The sequence below is a fragment of the Rhinolophus ferrumequinum genome, assembly GCF_004115265.2.
Source record: "Rhinolophus ferrumequinum isolate MPI-CBG mRhiFer1 chromosome 13 unlocalized genomic scaffold, mRhiFer1_v1.p Super_scaffold_3, whole genome shotgun sequence".
Classification (NCBI taxonomy): Eukaryota; Metazoa; Chordata; class Mammalia; order Chiroptera; family Rhinolophidae; genus Rhinolophus; species Rhinolophus ferrumequinum.
Window position 1 is genome coordinate 3186831 of NW_022680356.1, and position 18762 is coordinate 3205592.

Genomic DNA, 18762 nt, shown 5'->3' on the forward strand with positions numbered 1-18762 from the left:
CCAAGGGGTAAGTCATAAATATGATGTTATTCTCTTGTTCCTGATTAACTGGGGAAAGAGGGCTGAGCAGTGTGAGGTGGTCAGGGGTAAAACAGTCCTTCAGACTGCATTGCTGGGGGACCTCCTTGTCACAGAGCAGGAGGAGGAGACGCCCCCAGCTCCGAGGCTGGGAGTCAGAGCCAGACCAGCCCTGTCCCAATCTCCTTGAAAACACGGTGTGGATAATTGAGTGGGCAATTGTCATTTCACAGCAGGAAGTAATTTTATTGTTTTGGAAAGATGAACTCTTGGAAAGGCATTTGGGGCAGGTGGGTCCTTTGTTCTGGGCACAGAATGGGGACATTTGATTATGCATTTACAAATCAAAAGCCATCATCCCAAAAGCAGGCCGTGGAGAGTTGTTCTGTGGACGGCGTGAACGGTGTGCGTGTGGACGGCGTGGATGGCATGGACGGGAGGCGAGGGGCCGCATCTCTGCCCTCAGCTTCCGTGTTTCTTCCCTAATTGGTGGGACTCGCTTGCACACTGTTGTCTCTGCTGAGAGTGTGTGTCTCACTGAAACATGATCCCAGTCCAAGTTTTTCACCGGGGACTCAAGGGTAGCATTGAGTGCTATTTGGGGACACAGTAGCCACCTAGTACTGAGCTGAGGAACTATGCTTTCCCTGTCTTGGAGCCCACTGGGGCACCTTGAGCACGAAGGCTCAGAGATTATCTGGGGAGATGGCCTTTGGCTCAGACACCGATGAACAAGGGGAGGAGGGAAGTAGTAGAAGGTCTGGGGCAAATATTCCCCCAGACACGAGTGTAGGGGTAATTCCACATGTCAATCACGCAGGCACAGGGCCATAGAGCCTAGATCAAGGCCGGCGTGTGGATTATCGTCGGGAAGATGCTGACCCCTGGTGGTCATTTCTTGAACTGCTCTTTTACCCCCCTCATACTTGCTGCCCCAGGAGACCCAGAGGCCACAGGATCTTTTGGAAGCTGGACATCACTCTATTTAAACTTTTTTCCGTTTGAGGCTGAGAACCCCACAGATGTGTTTCACTATCCAAGCTTTTCTGAGCACTGGGCTTAATATAAAGAATGTTGAGATTTGCCACTATGGCTTAGAGATTTCATAGTTATATGAGGAGAAAAAACAAAATTATTTGTTTCCCTCAAGATTTGCCAGAATTTTACCCCAACTTAACACCAACTATTAGAGCACGATTTATGCCAATAAAGGAAAGGTGAAGCTTGAAGTGTGTCTTAACCAGCCTTGTGACTGAAAAAGCAGAAAACTTCTACCTTCAACCCAAATTAAAATATCGTTGAGATACACCGTGACGTGGTGGAGCGTTTCTGCAAGGTGAGGGGCCATCTGCCGCCTTTGCTCCTGCTGAGCTCCAGGTAGGTTTGCGCTGAGAGCCAGCTGGGGGGACTCGACTTCAGCCTTTGACTCTGAAGCCACGTTCCTCCCAGTCCTTCCCGCTCCCACTGCTTTCCCTTCACACCTGAGCCCCCACCTCTCATCCTCCTTGCACACTGCCTCTGAATCATATGGATGTGTTGCCCAGGCCGGGCTTCCCAAGCTATATCCAGGCCCCGAGTTCCATCAAGGAGCCAAAGGTGGCCTCTGCATACCAGCCCTGGGGGATTGATTTCTTCACAGCAGGCTCAGCAGCCTACTCAATGCCAAATTCAAATATGTCCACATCCATTGCCTTAAACATCATCCAAATGAGCAGATTTTTAGCCTTTAGAGCCTGCCTGCGTCGCATACTGGACATCTGCCAGCTATGGATAAGCCCAGGCCACAGGGACCCCAGCTCCGCTGTCCTTTGGCATCTCTGTGCCCAAGAGCCCACTGTACTACTGAGTGTACCACCAGACACAGGAGCCGTTTCCCATCTCACTCCCCAGCCCCTGGCCCCTCTCCCGAGCAGCAACCACCACTGAGCGGTCTCCTGCTGTCAGGGCCCCTCACCATGTCACCCAGTAAGGCCTGTGTGTGCCACGGCCAGCTCATGCTCATACCTTGTTCCTTGAGAGCCCTGAACCCTGGGAACTCCCCACACCCAGGCCTTTCTCTAGGCTTCTTTCTCTAGGCTTTCCCACACCCTTTCTCTAGGCTTCTTTCAAAATTCTGCTGGCCTCAGTCCCCATTTTCTCAAATTTTCTGACCCAGGTAAGACATTAGCCCCTATTGATATGTCAGTGGTCAATTCGTTTAGTCACCAAATATTTCGAGCACCTAGCAGACACGGGGCATTGATCTGGGAGCTCACGATGCATCGCAGAAGAAAACATTGGAAACTGGGTGTGTTGGGGGGTGCGGGGGGTGGGGGGCAGGCATCCTGGCTTGAAGAACATGTTCCCCAGCCAGGAGGCACTGGGGGAGGTGTCACGTCCTCAGGGAGCTGGAACCACCTGGTAAGTCAGTGAGTCCGGCAGGAGGCCTGGGGTTCCACATGCTGCTGCTGACCTGGAGACCTTGCTTAAAGCAGCCAGACTTTGCAGTGCATTCTTTTGAGCTCTGACTCTTCCAGGACCAATGACAGCAAAAATAATGTTAATGCCCAGTAGGAAGTTACTGCAAACATTTAATGAGGTAACCTGGCCCCTTTGCACAAGCTGTTACCTGCCTTTAGTGATGAGGAAGCCAAGACTCCCCGGATTGGTCTCATCTGGGAGCATACAGGCAAACAGGAAGTGGCTCTAGAGTCCCAGAGCCTGGAACTTATTTGCAAGCGACCATGCGACCTCATCACATGAAGTGTCTGACCGGCTTGGTGGCTGCAGAGAATCACGTGTTTGCTGCTGTTGTCACCAGTCAGCCTTGAAGGATTTCCTGCCTTAAATGTCCTCCTTTTACCAGGACTGAGGACACGTCAGCCACCTGGGCCTTTTTGTCACACGCAGCATGTCACCTGGATCATCACATTTCGTTCTTGTATGGTCCCCGTGGAGCAGGCGTGGCTGCTTCCACTTTGCACACAAGGAAGAGACACAGAGACGGGCGGCCGTGCTGACACAGGATGCATGATCTGGAGAGGACGGTGACGATTTCCCCGTCTGTTGCCTTGCAACCTGCTTGATGTAGTTTGTTCTCAGCAGAGAGCTCTTCTCCTCTAATAAAGCCAGGCAGGCAGGCGTCCAGTTTGGGAATGGGGAGCAGAGCAGGCTGAGGGGTACAGCTTGTGCTCAGTCCCCTTTGTACCCAGCATCTCAGTCTACACTGGCCCAGAAGAAGCCCTGCGATGAGGATCTCAGGGCAGCTCATGGCCCCGGGGAGCCTGACTCTGGGACTCTGGGCAGGAGGGAGGAGAGCATCCCCACTCGCCAGGGGAAGGGACGTCTAATGACAGTGGTTCCTGCAGATTCACACACCCACCTCGTGGGGCAGATGCAATGTTCCCTGCCAACCCAATCCTCCCCCACAGACGAGGGGCAGCCTTTTCATCTGTGAAACATTTCAGAATTTGAAATACAGCACACAAAGAAAAGTGCCACATCCAAGCTGACAAGCAGCGTGCTGCCTGGAACCTGACTGTCTGTGCCCCTGCCAGACCCTCCGTGTCCCCCAGTCACTGCCACCAGCCTTCAGGGAGGACACGTTCTTGGTCCTTGTGTTCGTCCCATCCGCGTTGCCTGTTTGTGCTCTCTGCCTCTGTGGGTGACAGGTCCCACTTTGCTGCGTGCCACCAGCCGGAGCTCCTCATGTCTATTGCTGAGCTGCACTATGTTAACACACGCAATGCAGGCACTTCTTCTCCTGTGACGGGACCTTGGGGTGTTTCTGGTTTGGGGACAATGCTGCTACACATCTTCCTGCAGGGAAATGTGCTCTAGTGTGTCTGGGGACAGGAAAGCCCCAGGAGGGACAGGCCCTGAGGACAGATGGCCCTGGACTGGCCAAGGTGAGGAAGCCTTTGGCCTCCCCGTTCCCCAGTATTCACTGCCCTGAGCCTGGGGCCATGGACACGGCCAGCGAGGAAGATGCATTTTCAAGGCTTTATTGTAAAACAGAGCTTGAGTCACGGAGAGCAGGAAACTTTCCACTCACATACAACATACCCCTGTGAGCACCAGCTAAAGGCCAGGAATGTGCTCAGCCCTGCAGCGACCAGAGACACATGGAGTCACATTGCTGCTCCAGTCTGGGAGCAGACAGACAGACGTACATGCATCTGTCAAATAAGTCTCAGTGTCAGAAGTGCTGAAATGGCCAAGGAGAGAGTCACTCCTCGGGAGATCAGGGGACAGGGCAGGGGGAGAGGGCAGCTGCTGTGACTTGGGGGCTGGGACCTGCCAGCAGCTGTGGAAGGTCTGGACAGGAGATAGTGCTTGGGGCCGGGGCGGTAGGGTCCAGACTTAAGGAACATTTCAGAAACAAAAAATGAGGGACCAACATGGTCTGCTAACTTCTCATTTTTACAGGTTAGGGCATTATAAAAACAAGGAAGAGAAACAAAAAAGAAAACTGACTTTCACCACCATTTCACAAATACAGGGATATTTTGAGCCCCTACCCCCTTCCAGGAAGGACATCATGTCCAAGTAAAAGACTTTCCTTCAAATTGGATAAAATGGGCTTTTGAAAAACACCACGAAATCCTTATTTTCCATTTTGCCACAAACCCTGGAAATGCAGCTTCCCTGGGGTTTGGGAGCCATGTGGTGGAAGGTCAGTGAAGGCACTTAGTGGGTTGGGGTGGAGAGTTAGCCCGGAAGGAGAGAAGGCTGGCCGGATGGCCTGGGTGTCACCTGGAAGGACCCTGAAGGGCTTTGAGCTGCACTGCAGAAAGACCACCGTGGGGCAAATGGAGGCTGGAGAGCTGAGGGGCCTGGATACACAGTCCTGATACCAGGGTCCCTGGAGCCCCTTCTGAGGGTCTGCCCACTGAGGCTGACACTCAGAGCCCACGACAGCTGGGGACCTGGGCGGGAGTGTGGCAGCGCCACTAGTCCTGCTGGAAGTAGAACTTGGTGACGATGATGGCCTCCCCGGGCTTGTTGGTGAGGCTCACGGGCCGGTCGGCCTCCAGCTGCGTGCACAGGAACCAGCCAGGGCAGGCGGCCGACTCGAAGCTGGTGGTGGGGCCGCTGTCTGAGCGGATGAACGTGAAGCGTTTGCCCTGCTCCTGGGTCTTGCTCAGGTCAGTGATGTCGACCGCCTGGGGGTCAGGACCAGCAGGTGAGGATTCCCATGCCACCACCTTCCACCTCACCCTGGGGCCCTCTTGGTGGGGCGAAGGCTGACCTGGGGACCCCTGCTGGAGGCCACACGTGCCAGGCCTCTTGGGATAACAGCCCCACAAAGAAGCTGCCCCTTCGTCGTAGCTTGGCTTGGGAAGGTCTGGCCACCCTCGCTAGGGGGCGGTGAGTCTGGTGAGCACGTGGTGCCACGAGTGGAGGCCCCGGCCTGGGAAGGCTGAGCTGTGCTGGGGTCCACACCTCGAGCAGGGGCAATGGAGGCAGGCAGAGAGTGTCACAGTCCACTCCACCTCAGCCCTGTTCTACACACAGCAGGCGGTCCTCTCCAGAGAGGTGCCCTGCCCGTGAGCAGCGCGAGGTAACAATGCACAGTTATGGCCACTGTGGACTAAGGTTCACACCTGGGTTAAGATTTGGTCCAACAGGCTCCTGAGGCAAAGCCATCTCTTCCCAGGGCCAGCAAGCCCTTAATGCTGCACAGGACCAAGGGGTGCTGGCCACAGGTCTGAGCAGACAAGGACGGGGGCTTCACTGGGAGCGGGAGCGTGTATGTGGGGTGGGGGACAAGAGATGGAGGTCCCTAAACGAGTCTCTTGGTGCTGACCCCTGTGTAGCCCATCCCCCACGGAGACTAGACTCAGCCGTGTGACATGGGCTCTAGCCAAGGGGACATTAGCGGTATGTCCCAGACTTATGAAGCAGACGTTTTATAAGTGCTTGTGTTTGGGGGATAACCCCTCCCAGCAGCCACGCTGTAGGGAAGCTGAAGCTGACCACTGAACTCTGGGTGACCACGAGGAACCGTCCAAACACCGCAGGGACAGCTGAGCCCGCTGAGAGCAGCAGCAGGAACAGCCCCAGCTCCCCATGTGGAGCAGAAGTGCCCAGCTGGTCATAGTCGGCCCCCAGAATTGCAGGAAGAATGTGGGGAGGTTGCTGTCTGGGCAGGTCCTTACCTCCAACTGGAGCCTGATCTTGTCACCAGCCTTGACACAGGACAGGCACAGCTTCCCACCATGGATCCCCAGGAACACAGCATGGGACTCAACCGGCAGCACATCTATCTTCTCTGGGGAAGAGCAGAGCAGAGGGTCAGTCTGCAGAGAGCAGGGGGCAGCGAGGAGGGCGGACCTGGATTCCCCCTAACTGGACCCAGGTCATAAGGGCAGTGAGGTCCTATCTTTCTCATCTGCATCCAAACAGAAGATCAAACCAGGCACATCACCTAGCTGCCCCCGCCCGCCCCAGTACCCGAGCTTCAGGTCAACAGCTACGCTGCCCTTGAGCCGGGGACTGGCACACAAGGTCGCAGGGGGGTCCCAGGACTTGAACCACCTTGCCCCCAAGACCCTGGGCCTCCCGAAGCAGGGAAAGGCCAGCCTCCCCATGTGGTGTGTCCCTTGTGGGAGGAGCTGGAGTCTGAACACAGGAATGCAGGCTGCCTGTGCACTGGAGGCTGTGGCCCTGGGGCTAGCGTGCCTGCAGGTAGCACCCCGCAACCTAGGCTTACCCCGCCCTGCCCTCCAGTGGCCAGGATGTCACACAGAGGCCGCTACGACGCAGCCCGGGCAGTGCACACAGCATCGATGTCCCCAGCAACCTCTTACCTTCTAACTTCGTGTTTGGTCCCTGCAGGTATCCGGCAACTAGTTGGTTGTTCCTCAGGTAGAAGGTCTTCTGATTGACATCCCAGATTCTGAAACGAGAAAGGATCCCATCGCAGACAGCACTGAGCCCCAGCCTTCCTGTGTCCCTAGGCTTCGCTGAGACTGAGTCCGACCTTCTGCCCAGGGGGCGACGGTTTCGCCCCCCTGTGGCAGGAGGACACCGAAGGCGGCCCTGGCCAGGACACAGGCTCACCCCAGCCCTGCTCCCTTTCATCCGAGAGCTGGACGAGTGCTGGACCTCAGGACTTCCAGGCTGCAGGACGCTCCCTGTCGGCTGTCCCATAAGGCCACACGTGGCTGCCGAGCCTTGAGATACGGTACAACTGAAGATCTGAATTTTAAAATTTCTATTTTTATTAATTGAAATGTCAATTTAAAGAGTCACTTAAGACTAGTGGCCACCACAGCACAGAGTTAGAAGTCTCGAGGGACAGATACCTCGCAGTCACTCACCCTGAGCCCTAGACCATGGGTTATGTCCCTGAGCCTGTCACCCACCCACCACAGGCCTGCTCTGGGCCTGGCAGGGGCAGCTTCCTGTACAGCTTGCCCAGCAGCCCATTTCTGGCTCTCAGTCTTTCCTTCGTGGGGGGCCCCTCCGGCCGTGAGGTAGATGTGGACCCTCTACTTCCTGCCTCCCACCAGCCAGACCTGGGGCCTGTGCCTCATCTCCTGTCCTGGGAAGTGTGGCTGCCAACACCCAGCAGCTTTAAGAATCCTGTGAGCTCAGTGAGATGGTCAGGCAAACTGTAAACTTCTTTGTAGTTACTCCTCCTTTCTGGATGAGTATCCATGTGACGGATTGAACAGCCCTCCTGGAGCTCCCAGCCAGCTAGGACTGCGGGCACTAACCCAGATGTCTGCACAGGTCTGACCCACAGCCTCAGGCTAGAGGATGAGGTCACCCAGATACCCTCAGCCCAGGGCTAACAAGGCAGACGGCACATTCAGACGCATCACAGCCTGTCGTCCTCACGACAGTGATGGTGACATCTCACAAACTCCTGACCCAATTTTTAAAAATCACAATTGTTTGGGGACACTTGACGGTTCACAGAGCACTGTCCCAGTGTTATTTTCACAACCACCTGTAAGGCAGGCAGAGGGTCATCGTGAACCCCATGTCACAGATGGGGTAGTTGAAGACCCAGGGTTGGGATCCTCCCAGGTATCAGCACAGACAGGCCTTGCTAACTGTCACCTGCTCCTGGCACCCTCTCCACTTCTTTGCCCAGCACACTTGACCCAAACCCCCACTGGACACCTGGACACATACGTGTCCATCACTCGCTGAGCTGCTGGGGTCTCTGGGAAAGTCAACCAGGTCTCCAAAGGCAGCCAAGCTTGCACGTCTAGAACATTCTGAAAACCAGCCCAGAGGGCTGCACATCGCAGCTCCTTTCTCTAATAATGGACCGTTGGCAGTACAGACCCACCTCATTGGGGGCCAACCTTACCTGAAGGCTTGCACCTTGCAGGGTCTCTTCACTGAGGGGCGGCAGGCTGTCTCTGAAGGGAACAGGAAGAGGAGGAGAGAGATCAGGTGGCTGGTGGGGCACCTACAGGCCCCCATCCTGTGGCACGCCGGCTACGGGGACTGCCATTTCAGGCCCACAGGAGCTGCTTATAAAGAAGATAGTCACTCACCCCAAACAGCTGTCACCGCCCTGCCCCACTCTGACAAACGGAAATGCCCTCGCATTTCAAAAAAAGAGAAACCCTTGCTGTTGTCACGGTCAGCCCTGCTGAGTGTCGCAACACGGTGCTGTAAATGACCGTCCCCTTTTCCCTATGCAATTTCCCCAAAGTAGAGATTTCCATTTCCCTTTACTGAGCTCCTGGAAAGAGAAGCACAGCAAGAACCAGACACCCTCATGTGCCAACAGGTGTCCTGGGACTCTTTGTTGACTTAAAAAAACAAGTCTAATGTCCCCTTTCCCAATACGCCAAGTGGCAGGGCCCCAGCACAGGGACAGTCTCATGTCACATTGTGTCCTTGCTGGACTCTGGACCAGGGACTATGAACGTTCTGTAAAAAGGACCAAATGGAAAACATTTTAAGGTTTGTGGGCCACATGATCGCATGATTACTCAGCTCAGCATCACGTACATGCAGTCGACAGCCTATAAAGCAAGAGGTGGGCTGAGCCCCACCGACTTTATTTACAGAAATGGCGAAGTTGGCTTTGCCTGAACTTTTCTGCTCCAGAGCCATCTTCCTGGGAGGGGCCTTGACACCAGCTCTGTCCCTGTCGTCCACGTCTTGAGGACATTGAGGTGAATTCAGCACCAGGAGAGAAATGGATCCAAGTTCCACCTCTGCCACTTGCTGTCAACCACCCATGTGGCTTTGAACAAGTCACTTCACGGAGAGTGAAGGGAGTGGGGAAGGGAGGCTAGCTGGCTGGAAGGGGACAGTTCTGGCCTTCAGTGGACACGAGTAAACACCACCTTCTTTACTACATACCAGAGAGCTGGAAAGGCAAGCACACTGCTGTGTGTGGGGAGCAAAGGCGGGAGAATCTCTCTCCACGTGACCTCTGTGAAGGGGTGCACATGGCAGCGCAGAAGCAGACTGACCTTTCAGGACTGGTGAAAGCTCAGCCACCCTCCTACCCCACCCTGTCGCTGGTGGAGCACGACCCAGAAAGACCCAGGAAAGGATCCAGGCCTCCTGATCCCAGCCATGGGCCTTCCCCTGCTGCAAGCAACGTGATGAGTCTGGCGATTTTCAACCAATGAATCAGTGTGTCAAGTGAGGGAAAACCCTCCGAAGAGGAAGGTCACACTGCGTATTTGAAAGTTGCTAAGAGGGTAGATATCAAAAGTTCTCACCACAAGGAAAGAATTATGTAACTACGTGTGGTACCAGGCAAGTCATCATGTTCTGGCCCAAAACTGATATAATATGTCAATTACGCCTCAATAAAAGAGACATAAAGAGGAAGGTGACAAAGGAATTTCCCAGATCTTTAAAAAGCTCCTCATCAGAGCACATTTGCTTGGAGGGGTTCTCATAAAGGCTGTCCCCAGTCACTGTCCCATGTGTGCCCCTGCCCGGTTCTCAGAGACGTGCACCCTGGTGGTACGGAGTCCTCTGCCTCTGAAGTACGTGTGAGACCCGATATCTCCCTTCAAGGGCCAGGGGAGCGTTTTGTTTGTCTTTGTTGGTTAGGGAGGGATGCCTGAAGGAGGTGTCCTTTACGAACCAGTAGTCAAGGTCCTGCCCAAAGTGCAGCTCCTGGGACCAGTCCTCTGACCCCAACCCAAATTCAGAGACAGATTCCTGCTGGACAGCAGAAGCCATGGGTCCCCACCTTTCCCAGGTCTGTGCCCGAGAAGTGGCCCACAGGCCTTTCTGGGTCTGGGGACGGGCGTTCGTGCCCAGGACCTGGGTTACGTCCTCCTGTGTCATTTATGAGCTGGGCCACCCAGCAGATGTGCCCAAGGGCTTTTGGTCCCAGTCCCCTTATCTGCTAGCTGTTAGCTGGGGCTAATAACAGAAGCCGTGTCACAGGTGGCTGCCAGGACTGCGGTGCCGCTTGTGACGTGCTCAGCCCTAACCCTGGCCTCCAGGAAACACTCAGACAACATACAGCTGCGGCGTGTGCTGTTCGTCCCAGGCGAAGTGGGTGAGGCCAGCCACACATCCCTGACCCAGTCAGCCATGCCCTGTGCTCCGGCCCTCATTCCCTAGGGTGGGGATAAAGTGGGGGAGGGCAAACTCCCTGCCACAATTCCACCGTTGGTTCCGTCTTAAAAAGGTTAGTGTCCCTATGATTTCTGCCCACAGGAAGTGTCTGACTAAACTTACTCTCGGTTCTGGCGCTCGGCCTCTCACTCCACTTCCCTAACTGAGGGGAAGGGCTGCATCACGCAGTCGGCTCAGCCCTCCCCGTCGGCCTGGTCCTACCCTCCCATCTGCAGGCATCACAGTTGTGCTAGTGCCCTCCCCATGCTCAGCCCTGACCGACTGGACTCTGGTGACAGCAGAAACGACCAAGTCCCACGTGCAAGGAGATGGGAAAAGCAGGCTGTCCGTGTCCACATAATACTGGGGTGACAGTAGGCAGGTCGCGAGTTCACTGCTAATGCCTGTGCAGTGCTCAGCAGCCCAGTGCCACCCACGCAAATGCCAGCTCGTCCTCAAGTTCAGTCAATTGCGTCTTCCAGTCCTGCAATTTCCATTGGGTTTCTTTTTTGTGTACTTTCCAGTTCTCTGCCAAATTTTCAGTCTTGTTTTTCAAATCCTTGAGCTTATTATTCGTGGTTCTCATAAAGGCTGTCCCCGGTCACTGTCCCCGGTCCTTCCCCTACCTGAATCCCTACTGGGCCTCCTCCAGTCATGTTTTCCTCCAGTGAATGGGTCACCTTGCCTGTGCCCGGTGGCTGACTGCTGAACATGGTACAGCAAACACTGTGGGGATCCCTCAAGGCTGCAAATGATGACTTTGCCCAGAGATGACCCACTTTGGCCTCTGCTGGGCAGGGAAGCCTAGGCCCTGCAGCCCAGGCACCTTTCACCTAGCCAGGGCTAGAGGTGAGTCGGTGACTGTGCCAGCTACCCCTCTTCTGTTCCCTCCTGGTCCTCCAGGCCCCTCCCAAACCTGGGCATCTGTCAGGCCCTGCTCCTCAGTGGGAGATACAGCACAGCCCTTCTCGCCTGTGCCCAAACCCCGAGTCTGGCCAAGCTCAGCCTTTGGAGCTGGCCTGTGCTTCTGGGTAAGGCCCGAGGCCCTGCTCCACCTCCAGCCTCTGCGGCTCCTCAAAGCCTCAGCCAGTTTTCGACACCCTCAAATGTTTTAGAGAGATGTTTTGTCCAGCTTTACTCATCATCTAAGCAGGAAGCTGGGCCCTAGCCACGCTGGCCAGAGCTGGGACCTGATGTGGCATGTGTCATGTCTTGTTCTGGGAGCTGGAGTTTAAGCAGCATTTGGGAAAAACTGGAAGACGAGAGGCCATGCTGAGGAGAAGGAAACTTACCTTGAAGAAAAGTGAATCAGAGGGTGACACTATCAGATTTGTTTTAGGGTCATCCTGGTCACAGTGGACACATGCGTGAGACACAAGTCCAAAGGCAGGCAGTGGTGTGCTGGCTCGACCGCCAGAGGACACCTGACTTACAGCATTGCTAGCTTCTGTGATGTGAGTACACTTACCACGGGTGATTTCAAGCCACTGGCATGATGTTATTGCGGGCAGAGCTGGGAAGGGATGTTGTGACTCGCTGGCCCTAGCACTCCAGGGGGGGAGGGAGCTTTGGCTGCTCTTCAGTCTTTCTAGGGCAATCGTCCCACTTTCCAACCACAATCGCTCTCTTCCTCAGTTCAGTATCTCACCCACAGGCCCTGTCCCCTCCCAGAAAACACTTCCCATGGATAAATCCTGTTTATTAGGGAAGTTTATTGAATCCCAGTGCAGACATGGCCAGCTGTGCCTCCCGTGTCACCCAGGCACTGTCAATAAAGCAGCAAGTGTGCCTCTGCAGCTACTGACTAACACACGCTTAGACATCTCAGCCAGCTCCTGAGTGCCTGGACATGCAGCACACAACACATAGCACTGGCTGTGCTGCTGTACAAACTGTACGTTTTCCCTAAGAGGCTCCAGTTACCCTTCTTGAGACGTGGGAGAGCACACTGGTGCACAGGGGAGGGTCAGTGCCATGAGACATCCTCTCTGTCTGTCTCTCCAGCACCATCGCATGTCTTCTTTGTCTGTCTCCACCTCCCGGCCCTGCAGTGAACGGCAGTACAGAGACTGTGCAAAGCTGACTGTCACCATCACTGCTGTGCAAGACTCCTGTTTCTCCTCCCAGGTCCCAGTGGTCAACTGGCTGTAAATCCTCCCGAGGTTCTCCCAAGATGGTTTTGATCCAGCAGGTTCTGGGTTGATATGTGTCTGTCTAGAAAGCCACTTTGATCTCGTCATGTTGTGTTTCTAGAGGTATGTGTTTGCTCTTGCCATCTGGGCCCCAATGAAGAGCTTTATGAGGCAGCTTCTGTGCAGACAGGAGGGGGACAGGAGCTTGGGTAGGGGACGGCTGTGTGTCTCACCTGCTGTGCTCGGGCCCTGTTTCCTGCTCTTTCATGCCGATCTCGCTTGACCCTCGTAACAGTAACAAGCTGTGCTGGGCAGGCACACTTACACCATTTTCAAGATGGATAAGTTCTTATGCTCGCTTTGTAGAATAAGAAGTCGAGCCTCCGAGAGAGCTCACTTGCCCCAATCCTGGCGGAGGCAGGATTTGAAACTGTCCCCGTACCCATCCTGCCAGAGCAGCGGCTGGCTTTTCCTCTCTGCTTCATTGCACCTTTCACAGAAGCAAGGCTTATATGTGTTCTTATGCTGTGCCCCTCAGTTAGAGCTCACAGCTTACAGAGCAATGATTTATCCCATAACTGCTTTGAAATTTTTGGCAGTGAGAAAAAGATGGTTCTAAAACCTTACATGGGATAAAGAGAAAGCTCTACCTGCTTACAGACTAGGGCGATCAATTTCCTTGGTTTTTCCTGGGAAAGTCCCACATCCTAGGAACTCCTGATCCCCGGGAAAACTGTGATAGTCACCGTGTGACATGAGCCCTTAGAAGTGCTGGCACCATCTGGTGGCCAGTGCCTCAAATTGCAGGCACAGTTACTGCCCCTTTCCTGTTCAGTGTGGTTTTAGCAGCAGAGGTGTATCCTGTTTTATTAGACAGACAGACAGAGCATATGAGAGTGCCCCCAAACCATAAGTCTACCATTCGACAAAAGAGGCTATAGCAGGTACAGCATTGACCAACTCATTTTTAATTTAGCCATTCATATTTAATCTCCTCCAACTATGTAATTACAAGTCAAGTGCAGACATTTATTCAGCACCGTGTGCTGGTGTTTTGGATGGAACTGTTTTTAAGTACAGTGATTTCTTCAGTTTATTGCTAGTTCTGGAATAGGTTCCAGCACCCTCCTCTACACATTTGAAAAACACACAAGACCATGGCCGACATGTTAACACACCCACGGGGGAGGAGGGGCTGTGCTGCCTGTGGCATGAGTGCTGGGGTTTAGCTGGGTTGACCCCCATGATCACATTCAGTGTCCCTGCCCTGGAGCAAGCCTGGCTCGTCCCCGTGCAGTGGTCACCTGGCATTGGGCAAGTTACTTCACCTCTGTGCATCACAGTGTCCTCTCCTGGAAATGTGAACATTAATGGCCCTTCCTCACGTGCTTGTTGTGAGGACTACAGAGATGAGCCAGGTGACAAGCCAAGCAGAGTGCCTGGCCTGCGGGGGACACTTGGACGTGATGGCTGCTATAGGCAGATACCGTGCCGTGGGCTCCACCCAGGCCACTGCAGTAAAGCGAATATCACAATGTTTGCTTTCCCAGTGCACGTAAACGTAATGTTTACACTCTACTGTAGTCTATTCAGTCTAGACAATGCAACAGCATGATGTCTAACAGAACTATGTATGTACCTTCATTAAAAAATACTTTATTGCTAAAAACACTAGCCACGTCTGAGCCAACAGCGAGTCGCCATCTTGGTGCTGGTAGAGGGTCTGCCTGCGTGTCGATGGCCACCCACTGGTCAGGGGTGGGTGCTGAAGGCTGGGCGGCCCTGGAAATTTCTTAAAATGAAACGACGACAGGCTTTGCCACACGGATCGACTCTCCCTTTCATGAATGATTTTTTTCTATAGCGTGCAAAGCTGTTTGACAGCATTTGACACACAGGAGGACTGCTTTCAGAATTGGAGCCAGTCCTCTGAAACCTGCCACCGCTTTGTCAACTGAGTTTATGTGACATTCTCAGTCCTTTTTTGTCATGTCAACAGTCTTCACAGCATCTTCGCCAGGAACAGACGTGCAACTCTCCCTTTCCTTTGGAAACTTAGGGCCCACTGTCGGTCAATAGGTGACCTGATGTCAACATGGCTGTGTCTCAGGGACTAAGGAACAAGGGAGGCCCGAGGGAGAGACGTGGGGATGGCCGGTGCAGGGAGCAGTCAGCACACACACATTTATCGATCACGTGTGCCATCTAATAGGGGCATGGTTCGTAGTGCCCCAAAACAATTACAATAGTAACATTAAAAATGACTGGTCAAAGGTCACTGTGACAAAGGTAATAATAATGAAAACGTTTGAAATACTGCAAGATTTACCAAAACGTGACAGAGACACAAACTGAGCAAATCTGTGGGGAAAATGGGCCGATAGACTTGCTGGATGCAGGGCTGCCACAAACCTTCAATTTTTTTTTTAAAAAAAGCAGTTCTGTGAGATGCAATGAAACTAGGTGTGCCTGTGTCAACCTCCTCTTGACAACCAGGAGGTGACACTCAGAGGAGAGAGTCTACCCCTCAGAGGACGGGGTTCAGACACCAGCCTTAAGATCTGTTCTCTGCCCACACGGATCTAGAGGTGACAGCTGGTAGCTCATGCACTGTATATTTTATTTGTTCATGTTACTATTTTATTCAATCAAAATACTACACATACCAAATCAGAATATCTGACTCTTCTGGAGAAATTACAGGTCCTGGCCACCTGCGCCTGCATTCTCCTGTGACAAGCGTCTGCCAGAACTACTTAGTGACAGTCACCACCCTCCCCGTTGCTGCTTAGACCTATCGGTGTTCCTCGGGGAGCTCACACCGTCCTTCCCCCTCATTGTACAGAAATATTTCTCCAGCTCCCTTGTTTCTACCAACAGTGGAAAACGAGCAGAGACTCTAAGAGCTGCAGACTTTCCTTATGGCAGGCCAGCCCTCTCTGTCACCTGCTGGCCCAGCCCCGCCTCTGCATGGCCTCCTCACACAGCTGTTCCTCCACAGTGGCCAGGCCTCCCACATGGCCAGCAGCTCACACCTGTGACGTTTCCTGGGGACCTTGTTCTCCAGAATCTGAAACCACTTGGCAAACACCACTAATGGCGTTGTCCTGCCCATTTTCAGATGGAAGACAGGAGTGGAGGGAGCTTACCTGAAGCCATGGGGAAGGCCTGGCAGCCACGAGGTGTCCTTAGGTCTTCCAGGCCCTGGCTGCAGACAAGCAGCTGCCTGGGAAGGAGGACAGTAGGCGGTACCTGTGCCCCAGCGCCTCTGGGCTGGGCGTGCTTCCTCCTGACACCCACGCAGGGCTGGCCCGCCCCGCCGCAACAGCATGACTCAGGCTGCCAGAAGCCAAACTGGTTCTTATCTGCCGAAACCTGGAGGTCACGTGTGAGACACTGGGCTGGACCAGTGGGGCTGGACCTGTGTGCCCACCCAACTGTGACCACCAGCAGTTCATGCACTCCTCCACTTGCCCAGACACAGCAGGCTCACCGAGCCCGGTGTGCCACGCAAGACCCTGGTGTCCTAAAGAGGAAGACGGACAGGACACCAGGAGAAAACAGCTTTAGGTGGCCTTGAGAGCTTTATGTTTTCTGAGGGGACTGTTATAGGTTCTATCTTAGGGAAAGTGGTAGGCGAAGGCCCCTCAGGAGGGTGACATTGGAGCTGAGGCTTGAGGGAGGTCAAGGAAGGGAAGTGTGTGTTCCAGGTGGAGGGGACAGCAAGTGCGAAGGCCCCTCCCTGAGTGGGGGTAATGGGGCCAATGTGGTTGGGGCTTAGGGAGCAATGGGGTGTCCTACATTCCCCACCTCCCTCCTAGCCAGTGTGACGCTGCCCACAAGGCAGCTACACTTTCCCCACCTCATCTGGGAGACACTTTGTCTCTTTGCAGTTCAGAGCCTGCTCTCCTGTGCCCTGCCCCAGGATCCCACCATCAGGGAACAGACACTCAGCACCCCCAGAACCATCTGGGTGACGCACAGAGTGCAGGGGTAAGGGCTCCTTCTACTGAAAGTCCTGGCACAAGTGCCCAGATGTGCACTCCTGCTCCCAGGCCTCCGCTTGATGCCGAGCAGGGCCGTCACCCCGGGCCCCACCTTAGATCAGGCGCTGACTGCAGATGGCTTTGTGCTTGGTGGGCGTGGGGACAGGGCCCTGCGGTGGCAATGCCTTAGGACACAGGGATGGGGGTGACAGATCCACCTGGTGGCTGCCTCTGGTCCTGCCACCTTGAAGCCTGTGTCTTCCATGGGGAAGGACCGGCCATGCTCACCTGTGGAAGGGCTCTTTGTCCGCGAGCATCTCAGCGGGGCCTGTTGGAGCCCTTTGTGTCTCTCTGAGCGGTCACTGGGCCTGGTTATCCTTCACTCAGCCCGCAAGGCCTGAGGTCGGGTCAGGGATGGGGTAGAGCAGTCTATCCTGGGTGCCGCCACCACGGGGACTTCCTGTGCCTTCACTTCCTGCTCTCGCTGGGCTCGCCAGTGACAACCGAGGCCTGAGCAGGGCCGGGAACCCCAGAAATGCCTGTTTGCTGCCAGATGAGGAACTGCATTTTGTAAACCTGGAAAGTTGGGCCTGGGGACAGCGGGTGCACCTGCCCGTGAAGCCTGTCTTGTCACCATGGTGTGCGTATCCACTGTCACATGAGGAGGGACATTCCATGATGAGGGCTGCTGCCCGCAGGTCCATACCTAATGCTTCCTGTGTCTCATACACCCCAGGTTTGCTGGCTCAACCCTACAACCCCCACAAGGTGGGCAGTCGTCTGACCCTCATTTTACACGTGTCTCACCATCTGGGTCTGTTGCAAGACACAGCTACACACCCGACCCAGGCCAGCCTTTCTGATCTCTAGGAAGGGGGTCTGCAATGGCCCCTCACAAACTCGCCCTTTTGTGGCCCCTGCTGGACTGACACAAGCCTGGCACACAGGCCATTATGGGGCAATTATCTCAGGGTCCCACACACTGGGAGGCGTGAGGAAGGAGGGACAGAGCAGGAATAGAGTTGAACTGTGATGTAGTCAGCACAAGGCTTCGCCCATCCCCTGGGAGGTCTGGAGTGAGCGTGGCCCTGGCAAGGGTGTCAGGCCTTTCTGTCCCCACACCGACCGATCACTGGATGCAGGCTTCCCTTGGAGGGGCTGAGACCTCCTCAGCTGTGGGTCACCCTCATGGCAGACGGGGTCTGGGTAGCATACCCAGCATCTAGTGACAATGACCATAGCAGCTGTCAGGCTGTCACACGGACCCTCACCAAATCTCACAACAGTTTTCAGACATATTCCTATTATTTTCATTTTACAGATGAGGAAACTGAGGCACAGAGCTGTTTGACTCGGAACCCACATCACCAACTATGCCGCCTCAGAACATAGCACGAGCTTCCCTGTTACCCACCGACCGTGTCCCACACAAGTCCTTATTCCTGCCTGACATCAACTTCCCACACTGTGAGACAGCTCATGACACTCGATCTGTCTTTCATTTCCCTATAGAACCATTGCCAGGACCAGTCATGAACAAGACCATGCATGTGGGTGTGCTTTGAGAGCTGCTGACCCCACACACGTGGAAGACAGAATTCTACTCCACATGAAGGGCAGCTCGTGATCTAGGAGATGGCAGCATAGGGTCCCCAGGCCTCTGAGGCTGGCCTGGGTCTTAAACCTTTTGGATACTCCAGCCGGCAGAGGCCAAATGCAAACACCTCCATTTGGCAAATGGAGAGATGGAGGAAAGTGACAGGGAAGACTGTGACAGAACTTAGGCCAAAAATCAGCTCCCAGAATCCATGTCCACGTGGCCTTAGTGTGTCTCTGAGGGCAACACGGCAGGAAGAGCCAGTCAATCCAAGAGCATGCAGACTTCCCAAACCAGGCAGGAAACAGCCAACACTTGTTAGATGCCCCCAAGCATGGAACCCTGGCAGGCCCTTCTGTATGTTATGTTCCCTTCCTGTCAACAGCCACAGGTGCGTGACAACCCACACATCAGAGGTTCAAGGGTGGGGGCAGCATGTTGAGGGCACATGGCTGGGAAGGGGTAGGTCTTGGCTTTCTCCAGCACA

The 18762-nt window shown here is 54.4% G+C and overlaps 1 protein-coding gene across 3 annotated transcripts; it reads right to left on the minus strand.

The window, feature by feature from the left end:
• Positions 1-3985: 3985 nt before the first annotated feature.
• Positions 3986-15979, minus strand: IL1RN (interleukin 1 receptor antagonist). Of its 3 annotated transcripts, none has more exons than XM_033100983.1 (5): positions 15842-15979; positions 8327-8378; positions 6810-6898; positions 6159-6271; positions 3986-5162 (listed from the first exon to the last, which is right to left on the minus strand). In XM_033100983.1, the coding sequence occupies exons 1-5, from the start codon at positions 15849-15851 to the stop codon at positions 4950-4952; spliced, it is 477 nt and encodes a 158-aa protein (XP_032956874.1). In that variant the 5' UTR covers positions 15852-15979; the 3' UTR covers positions 3986-4949. The 3 variants fall into 3 exon arrangements, with proteins under 3 accessions (XP_032956874.1, XP_032956873.1, XP_032956872.1); XM_033100982.1 differs by lacking the exon at positions 15842-15979 and adding an exon at positions 8517-8618; XM_033100981.1 differs by lacking the exon at positions 15842-15979 and having other exon boundaries at positions 8327-8508.
• Positions 15980-18762: the final 2783 nt, after the last annotated feature.

Coding starts and splice junctions, on each gene's coding strand:
- IL1RN (XM_033100981.1), bottom strand. CDS start 8,442: ATGGGGGCCTGTAGGTGCCCCACCAGCCACCTGATCTCTCTCCTCCTC. Junction 6,899..8,326: donor TGCAAGGTGCAAGCCTTCAG/GTAAGGTTGGCC, acceptor TTCTCGTTTCAG/AATCTGGGATGTCAATCAGA. Junction 5,163..6,158: donor AGATCAGGCTCCAGTTGGAG/GTAAGGACCTGC, acceptor CCTGACCCCCAG/GCGGTCGACATCACTGACCT.